This window comes from Numenius arquata, chromosome 28 (genome assembly GCF_964106895.1).
Source record: "Numenius arquata chromosome 28, bNumArq3.hap1.1, whole genome shotgun sequence".
NCBI lineage: Eukaryota > Metazoa > Chordata > Aves > Charadriiformes > Scolopacidae > Numenius > Numenius arquata.
The window spans coordinates 2,333,998-2,343,811 of record NC_133603.1 but is presented as its reverse complement, the minus strand read 5'-3'; the positions used below and the strand labels follow the sequence as shown (position 1 = coordinate 2,343,811).

General features: G+C 51.0%; 1 protein-coding gene across 1 annotated transcript; it reads right to left on the bottom strand.

Moving 5' to 3' along the window:
• Positions 1 to 919: 919 nt before the first annotated feature.
• LOC141476055 (zinc finger protein RFP-like) lies at positions 920 to 4,840 on the bottom strand. Its single transcript, XM_074164680.1, has 7 exons — positions 4,366 to 4,840; positions 3,680 to 3,775; positions 3,212 to 3,442; positions 3,018 to 3,040; positions 2,294 to 2,409; positions 1,951 to 1,980; positions 920 to 1,699 (listed from the first exon to the last, which is right to left on the bottom strand). The coding sequence occupies exons 1-7, from the start codon at positions 4,783 to 4,785 to the stop codon at positions 1,182 to 1,184; spliced, it is 1,434 nt and encodes a 477-aa protein (XP_074020781.1). The 5' UTR covers positions 4,786 to 4,840; the 3' UTR covers positions 920 to 1,181.
• Between the last annotated feature and the right edge of the window lie 4,974 nt (positions 4,841 to 9,814).

Genomic DNA, 9,814 nt, shown 5'->3' with positions numbered 1-9,814 from the left:
AAAACGCAGGTTTCTCATCTCCCCGTTGTCCCGGTTTGAAGTAAAACCAAACGAATTTTCTGTTCTGTAACTTGACATCCTAGCTAGGCCTCCTCTAACTCTCTGAAATTAACGGCATATTGTGGAGGAAACTGCTCGTTCTCAGAATAAGCCCAATGTTTGTGCTCCAGGCCAAGGAATGATGTGCAGAGAGGCCCTTGCTTATCCTTATTGCTATAACAACCAAGGTCATCCCATTTCGTTATTTGCCCCCTTAGAGGGTCGGAAACGGAAAAAACGTAGAGGGGTCACATCAGTGGGGAAGAGTGGACAGCAGAGGTGACCCAAACCTGACCAACTGGGGTATTCCATCCCATCTGCCCCATGCTCAGTATAAAGGCTGAGGGATCAAAGGGTCAGCCCCCTTCCTGCGATGGCCGACGTCCAGAGAGGACTCTGTCTGTCCACCTGCCTTTTATCCCGATCCGTGTGTTCCTGGCTCCAGAGCTGGAATCCAGTTCCCATCCGTCGCGGAGTCCGGTCTGGGACTCCCTCAGTGCCTGTCGGTGACGTGACTGTCATCCTGGGAGCTTGATAGGGTTTTGTATATATTGTATCTATGTCATTATTTTCATCTTTATTTTTATTTTAATAGTAATTCTTCATTAAAGTAGTTTAGTTCATTCTAAGCTTCTGAATCTCGTTATCTCTTTCTCCTCCCCCTCTCTCCTCTTTTGTGGGGGGGGGGAGAAGGGATGGGGGGGAAGGGCCATCTGTCAGTCTGGTTTTGGTAAATTAGGCCAAAACCATGACACCTGTGCAGTGGGTTTTAGAGAGGAAGCAGGATGACTTTTCCTTCCTCCAGTTCTCTTAAGCAACTTCCAAAGAAAACCCAGAGGAAATAAAAACCAAAGGAAAACCAGACACATACGGCAGAAATGACTTAGAATTGCACATTTACTTTTAACTCCCCATCAGGGCAATTTTGCAGCCACCCAGGAAACAGTCATTAAGGAATTAAAAGGTCAAAATGTAGTTTAAGGCACAGAAATGCTCCCATTTTGCACTAAAGGAAAGGAACGTGAACACCGCTACCCTTTCCTGTCCCTTTGGTGGAACTGGGACAAAACTCTGCCCCTGGTTTCTTTCCCAAGGGTAAGTTGATGGCTTCTGGGGGTTGTTTTTTCTTTTTGTCCTGTGCCTTAGGGAATAAGTTTGAGTTGAGCGTCCCCCCTCATCATGAACCACGGGAAGACTCTCTCCCCGTGGAAAGATGCCTGCGGAAAAGCAAAGATCCGTTCTTTGCTCAGGGCATTATAAAATACCACTGTCCCTTCCTCACAGTCCAAGCAGATTCGTATCTGCTGGGGGACACTGTGTAGAGTCAAGTGGGTGACAGCAGGAAAGGTCAGAGCCTTGTACCCATCTTGGTTATGACACAGAGCCCATACCCCAAATTTGGGTCCGAATGGCAAAAAGCAGTGCCTTAGCACTGACTCCTTGGCTACCCCGATGGCCCAAAAGCATTCTCCAGAGATCTCCATGTCCCAGCGGTGCCACCCTGATGTGAAGCCCCTCGAGCCCAGCACACAGGGATCGATTTTGAACCTCCACGGGTTGGAGGGCAAGTCCTGTTCACAGTCTTCCCAATGCACAAACTTGCAGTCTTCCGAGAGATACAGCCTGCTGTTGGCCGTCTCTGGGTCCAGTGTCATCTGTGCTGGAGGTGGAGAGAGAGTCAGGCTCATTGCAGCAGATCTGGGGGGCACAGGGCTTTTTCTCTCCCTTCCCATCCCTCTGACCCAGTTGGGACCCCTCCAGGCATTGCCTGGTGGTGGAACCAGGATGGGAGAAGGGGGAAAGGAGGCAGTAGAGCACTTTAGGTTAATCTTTGGGGGCAGCAGAGCTTGTTTTACCATATGTTTTGATTTCATATGATGGCTTGGTTGGGCATGTGTTCAGTGCACTTACTTGTCAATGGAAGTTCGAACTCCAGGAAGTCTAGAGGAAAGAGAGAAATGTGAGAGGCAGAAAGATCAGTTGTTGTGATTGTGGATTTCTGCAAAAGTCCAGAGAGTCAGGAACAGGCTTGGGGGAATGTTGAGAAACTTGAGGAGGCAGAGGAGAAGAAGAGGAGGACAGGCAGGGAACATCAGACCAACGCTCCCTGCTCATTCACTGCCTCATTGTTGGATCTTGAAAGAAATAACCCCTCATTCAGCACCCAGGATGCGTTTCCTTCCTGTGGCTTCTCTCCATCCCTCCCCACCAAGAAGCTCGATGGCATTTTCCTTTCTGGACCTGTGCACGGTACCTGGAACTTTCTCCAGAGCCTCCTTGATGGCTGCGGTTTTCTCTGTGAAATCACAGAATTTCTTTTCCAGCTCCGGGGAAATATCGAGTGAGTGGGAGAGGGTTTCCCTCTGGCCCCTGGAAGGGAAGAGGGGATGGATTTACGCCTGGCTGCAGTTTGCTGCTCCATGTTTTCTCAGCAGTCCCTGGGGAGAATTACTGGAGGGAAGATGATGGCTCTGCCCCATCTCGCACATCTCAGACAGCAAATGTCACAGCAGGATCACACCCCCCCTTGGAGATGTTCATTGATTTGCTTCAGCTGTGAAAGGCTGAGGTGGTTGTCTCAGGGTCCTCATGGGAATTAACAGCCCTGAGCAGACCCCCCTGGGACCCCACAGCCCCACCCCTGCTCCAGGGGCTCCACTGAAGCTCAGCCCTGGAGCATCCAGCCCTTTTGCAAGCTGATTGGGAGGAGCATCCATGCCTGGCCATGGACCCTGTGGATCCACCCCAGGGGCTGCCTTCCTGGCTTGCCCCAGCCCTGCCTCCTGACAGTCCCTGTCCAAATTCATCATTCATTAAGGAGAGAGAGGCAGAGCCCTCCTTCCAACCCCCCGTGGCCTCAGTCAAGTCCAAAGGCTGTATTGCAGAAGAGCCAACCTGTCCCTATGTGCTTTCTCCCAGTGTCCTGCCACAGAGCTGCTCTGTGGTGGAGAAATGTTGACAGGAGAAGGACCACATACCTGCTCAAGGTGGTTCCAATGTCCTGGATGAGAGAGAAAAAGAGACTCAGTGACATGGAATACCTCCCCTTGGAGTACCAGGGTCCCACTCCAGTGAAGTCCCTCTTCGAGCAGATTGGGGTAGAAAACTGAGGGCTTGGTCTCCAAGCTCAACACAGGCTTTCACAGCAAGTTTGGAAAGCCTGGGCTCTCACCTTCAGGAGCTCCAAGTCTGGCTGCTGGTATGTCCTCTCCATCTCCTCAATCAGCGTGCCCAGCCTCGTCGTCTCCTCCAAAAGCCTCTGGAGGATTTCTTCATGGGCTTTCATTATCTCTGTGTCCAGCTGCTCCAGCTGGGCCAGAAAAGAGGACTCCTGCTTCTCCAGGATCTCATGCAACTTCCTATACGTCATCACAATCTCCTGCTTTGCAGCTTCTGTCCTCTCCTGCCAAAGGCAAGCCAAAGCGGGGAAAGGGAAGCAGAGAGCAGGAGAAGAGCATCAAGAGTCAAGGGTGGGCCATGCCTTAGTGGGACCCACCAAAAAGAGGCATTTGGGGAAGAGACAAAGCCCCTCTCCCTTCCCCACACCCCTTGAGCATCACCCACCCCTGGGGGAGAGAAGTAGAAGATGTTCCTCCTTTCTTCCCCCACCCTCTGCCCAGGAAAACTGATGGGCACTTACGGTGTGGTCCTTGATTCTGTCTTGTCTGTCCTTCATGGAAGATTGAAGCGCCTCTTGCTCTGATTTCAGAATGTACAGTTCGGTCTGAATTTGTTTCTGAGAGGAAAGAAAGAAGTCCCTTGTGGAATGGCATCATGGTCTGGCAGGCTCCGCAGACTCAATGGGGGACTCTTACAGCTCTTGGGGTAAGTGTTGGCAGAGTTTTGTGACCCCCATACTGTTTCAATGTTATTAGCCTCCCCCTTTTTCTTTTTTTTCTTTTTTGATGAAGGTCTAGGAGCAGAGGGATGGGAGAAGGGCTGAGTACCTCTTTCTCTCTTCCTATCTTGAGCAGAGCTGACCTTGGTAAGGACCCACACCCCAGAGGAGAGAGCCATTTACAGAGTTTTGAGGAGGGATTGTGGAGGTGAGAAATCCTATCCCTGTGTTTCTTACCCTTGCCTAAGTCCCTGATCATGGCTGAACCCTTGGGGAGAGGTCCCCAACAGCGTGGTGCTCCTACATCCGCCTTCCTCAGGGCAGGTAATGCCACCTCAAGAGAGTTGGTATCAAGAGACAAGGATGGGTGAGTCCACAGGGGGTTTACCCCACAGGCCAAAGGCTGTACAGGTATCACTACCCATCAAGAGCAGCAGCACTAGGATCTTCTGGCCCTTTGTGCCTCAACATGCCCATAAACCCCTCACCTTGTACTCCTGGGCAGCCTCATCCATCGGAACCACAGAATGGTTACAGTGCACTTTGGACTTATCACACACCACGCAGATAAGCCTTTGGTCCTCTTGGCAGAAGAGCTTCAGGGGTTCCTGGTGCTTCTCACACAAGTTCTCCCCTCCTTCCACCTCTCTGACTGGTTGCAGGTTCAAGTTCTTGGCTGCTTCACTGATGTTGGCCAATTCCCTGTTGGGGCAGAGTCTTTTCCGGGACAACGTATGTCCGCACTGAAGGCAGGAGAAGTTGGTGGTCAGTCCTTCCCTGTTCCAAGTGCTGCACGACTGGCAAAATCTGTGCCCGCAGTGGATGGACACGATGTCCTGGAATATTTCCAGGCAGATGGAGCAGCAGGCTTCATCCTGGGGGCTTTCCACAGGCATTCTGGCTGCCATGAAGAGCGACCGAGTTCCTTTTGCTCTCAAGTGATCAGGAAGGAGAGAGGTTTCTCTTCCTGATTCTACACCATTGGTTAATCTGAGACCCAGCCCCTTTCCAGCAGGGCTTTACGTAATATATTAATTTATATTGCTCCGGGAAGTAGCGGTTGGACAGCTGAGGAGGAAGGGAATTGGAGATGCCCATCCCATTTTCACCCTTTCCTGAAGGCACAGGGATTTTTCAGTCTCCAAAGCCACTTCAAATCAGTGGAGTCCAGTGCATTTGGTGACTCAACAGGAGCTGGAAGAGGAGTTTCATGGCCTGGTGGCACCTCAGAGAGGTTGTGTTGCAGCTGGGGGTGGGAGACAAGCAGTGGCTGAAAATGCCTCTGAGATCTCAGGGGTGACAGGACCCGGCCAGGGCTCGGGAAGCACCTCAGCAGCTTTCAGGAGAGCCTTTGTTGGGATTTTTGGGAGGCCTCCAGCATCCCTTGGGTGATCTGAAGGGTTCAAATGTGCAGTTGACATCAGGGCAGGGCCTTCCTGGCTGTCAGAACAAATTTCTGCCGCTCCTGACCCCTGGGACATCAGCTTTGCCCTTTGGGGTAAGGTGGGCCATCAGATTAACACCCTGCAGACACTGCTCTGGAGCACAGATGCTTATGTGTACCTGACGATTTCTGGTGCCTCCAAGACCCTCCAAGGTCCCAGCAGGTTTCTCTGAGCTGCGGTGACAGAGCTGAGAGTCTGGACTGGTGCTTTTCCTTCCTCTTCTGGCTTGGAGGCAGGTATGGATCTGCTGGCTCTTCTTGTTGCTTCCCTCCTCCTTCCCTGCCACTGGAATGACAGAGGAGAACACTACTTGCGGTCCTGATCCCTTGGTTTCCTGTATTGGATTTAAAGGATGCTTTCTTTTGCATTCCACCAGCAGAAGGAAGTCAGAAGCTGTTTGCCTTTGAGTGGGAAATCCCACTATGGGAGGGAAAATAAACTTTGTTGGACCATGTTACCGTGAGGATTTAAAAATAGTCCCACGATTTTTGGCAATCAGCTGGCTAAAGAATTAGAGCATTGGCAGAAAGGAAATGTGACAGTAACCTGGTTGCAGTGCGTGGGTGACGTTCTCCCGGGGACAGAGACAAAACCCGATTGCGTGCATTACACAATTGGCCTTTTGAATTCTATCGGAGCAGCTGGATGTGGAGTATCTGAGGAAAAGGCTCCAAGGTGCCGCAGAGCGTTGTTTCTCTGGGCTTTACGATTCCGCAGGGAGAAGGGAGCCTGGGAATAGAGCGGGAAGAGGCAATGTGTCCAATACCTGACCCGAGCTCCAAACAGGAGCTGGGAGCGTTTCTGGGAATGGCCGGGCGGTGTCGCCTGTGGATCGTTAATTTCGGCTCGTTAGCGGAAAGCCTTGTGTGAAGCTATCAAGGGCCCTGGAACTGTGTGAAGCTATCAAGGGCCCTGGAACTCTCCTGGGATGGACTCCGGAACGCAGACAATGGTTTGTTCAATTGAAACAGCTCAGGGCTGCCCCAGCTCTTGGATTACCAAACCTGGAAAAACCTTTCGGGTTGTTTGTTGACGAGAAATAACACGTTGCTTTGGGAGGACTGATTCAGAAGACTGGATCCAGGAGAAGACTGGTAGGATATTTTTCCAAGCAACTGGTCTGTGTAAGTAAAGGCCGGCCTTCTTGTGTGCGGCTGGTGGCGGCAATCATAATGCTCATACAAGAGGCACGGAAGCTAACCCTGGTGCAGAAGCTGATTGTTCAGGTACCACATGGGTTGACTCCTGTTGTAGATCAAAAAGGGGGGCACTGGTTATCCCCTGGCCAAATGATGAAATATCAAGCTGTTTTATTAGAATAGGATGATGTAGAATTAAAAGTGACTTTGGTATTGAACCCAGCAACCTAATTACCTTTGCCAGGTGAGACGGAGTTAGAACATGATTGTTCGGCAACAATTGAACAGGTTTCTTCTAGTTTAAAGAATGACCCCATAGACTCAGCAGAAACGAAATCTATTGGTGGACAGGAGTAGTTTTGTTGATAACGGAACCAGAAAGGCAGGATATGCTGTGATTGTAGAAGAAGAAGCTATGGAGGCAGAAGCACTCCCCCCAGGAACTTCAGCACAAAAAGCAGAATTAATTGCCTTAACCAGAGCTTTAGAAAGAGCAGCTGGGAAAATTTCTAACCTATGGACTGACTTGAAATATGCTTTCGGAATGCTACACGGCCACGGGCAGGGAAGGGGTCTCCTGTCCGCTCAAGGAACCGGTTAAATGTGAACATTTAATCAAGAAGTTCTTAGAAGTGGTGCAATTGCCTGAACAAATTGCTGTAATGCATTGTAGGGCTCGTCAGTTGGGCAACTCTTTCATCAGGGCGGGAAATGGAAAGGCGGATCTGACTGCCAGGGAAGCTGCGGGAAAGAAAATCCTCGGGATGTGGCCGGAAAGACACCAACATATAAGTCAGCCTCCCAAGTACACCAAAAGGGATGAACAATTAGCTCAGTTGTTAATGTCTGATCAGGATGAAGAGGGATGGTGGATGACCAAAGGTCAGCGTGTGATACTACCCGAGCATCTGCTGCGAGACATTTGAGAGAAAAGCCATGAAGAAACTCATTGGGGAATGGAGGCTTTAATAGCTCATACTAAGGCTTGTGCTCTGGGAGCGGGAATGACCAGTATTGCCAAAAGTGTTGTAAACAGATGGGAGATATGTCAGAAAAATAATCCCCAAAGGAAGCCGAGACAACCCCCAGGAACACTACAGAAAGGAAACACACCAGGGGATTATTGGCAAATTGATTTTCCTGAGGTTCCCGAGCAACTCGGGTACCGGAATTTGTTGGTACTAGTGGGTACCTCTTCAGGATGGCCTGAAGCTTTCCCTGTCATCCTAATTGGGCACAGGAGGTAGTGAAGGTATTACTAAAGGAGGTGATTCCGAGGTTTGGAATCCCAATTGAAATGTCATCAGATAGGGGGCCTCACTTTGTGACCAAAGTGGTTGGGGCTTTAGTGAGGGGTTTGGAGGTAAAATGGGATTTGCATACCCCTTGGAGACCCCAATCAAGTGGGCAGGGAGAGAGAATGGATCAAAGGTTAAAAAGCCAGATGAGCAAGATTTGTCAGGAAACACAAGTGAAGTGGCCGGATTCTCTCCCTTGAGCTTTAAGGGCCGGGATCACTCCTGGGTCACAGGAGAAAGTCAGCCCATTTGAAATACTTTATGGGTGACCTCCCCAGCGTTTGTCTCATGAGCCAGGGAATGAGATAATATTAGGAAAACAGCATAACAAGGAATACGGAATTTCTCGGGGAAATGTTCTTTCTTCCCTTAATAGGTATCGCCATCAGAGGACACCTGTGGGGTTGGATGCAGTAGTTCATCCCTTTCGGCCAGGAGATTGGGTCTCAAACTGGAGTGAGGAACCCTTGAAAGAAAAGTGGAAAGGAACTTTTCAAGTTCTTTTAAGGACTTAGCTGTGAAATTAGACAGAGTGAAACCTTGGATTCATTATAGCAGAGTTAAGAGAGGCTTGACACCTGGGAAATAGTTTCCCAGGGACGCGATCCGTTAAAGCTGAGAGCGAGACAGAAGAGTGTATGAATAATAGACAGGAAATACCTGAATTCTACAAAGGACCTGCACCCATATTGCTCTGTATTGGACTGGGACTTTTTATTATTATTATGGGACTTAATTAAATATTTTAAATAAGTCCCAAAGCGGCAGGAAGTGTTACCAAAGACAGGCTTCTGCTTTTTTATAACCATGTGCGAACTAAAATGTTGTTTGCTTCCTACTGACCTTCTGACTGTGTGATGAAATAGTTAATTACTGAGCTTCTTACTGTGTGAGAAAATGGCTAGTCCCCGAGCTGATAGTGATAAGGATGGGATAACAAGTAGTAGTTAATCACCACATGGTTTTCTCATATGTCAAAATAGGTGCTCCTGTACAATTAAAACAGAGCTGGGGCTACTCCAAGGAACATCCTGATCATCCTCAAGCAGCTGTCAAACTTACAGCAAACTTTCAGTGCCCTGAGATGACTCAAGACCTTCAAAGGATAGTGCGAGGAAGGGTATCCCCACCCAAATGGCAACCGAGGAGTTCACGACTGCCAGGAGTGTTCCGAGGATGCTGCCAAAACTAAATACACATGTGCAAAAGGGGCTCTTGGGTGACTCTAATGACTATGTCAGCCCAGGTGGAGTTATGGATTAGGGAGGCGGAATAATGAGAATAATGGGTGAATATCCCTGGTAATGGGGATTGCCGCCTAGCACCCAACATCGAATAAAGCAATATTTCCTCTCGAAACTGCTTCTGGTTTCCAGAGCTTTTGTTTCAGGGAACATTCCCAGCAGGCGCCCAGGGGAGGGAACGGCCATGGGGAGCAGCTGGATCCCCAGGGACGTGGGCTCTCTCCGGGGGTCCTTTTCTTGCGCATCCTTACTTTCCTCTGGATCTACCGGGCACGAGGGCGTCAGGGACATCAGCGTGGGGGACAGCAGGAGCAGGATGGCCGGTAGGAGGGACACCTGGAAGGAGGGACGCTGGGTATCAAACCCGCCCCAGGGGAGCCGTGGGGCACGGAACAACGGGGTCCTTCCCCTGGGGGGACAGGACGCCGGGGTCCCAGGGTACCCCGGGGGGAGAGGACAAGACCGGGGTCCGGGGGTGTGTGTCTGAGGCTGGGGGGGCCCGAGGGGTGACCCCAAGCTGGGGGGACAGGGGCAGAGCGGGGAGACACAGAGAGCGTGGGGCACCTCAAGCTCTGCGGAGGGTCTGGGGAGGCTGAGGGCTGAGCTGCCCGGGGGGGGGAGCCGCGCCGAGGATCCGGGGGGCTGGAGGTCCCTGGGGGGCGGGTTCCGGGGTTTCCCTGTCCCTTCCCCTCCTCTCCCCCGCGGTGCCTCGGGTGCTTTCGCTTTCGCTTCCGACCTGCGGAGCCGGGATCTGCCCGGCGCCCGGTGACGCCAGAGGCGTCTCGGGCTGCCATTGGCGGGCCATGGGTGG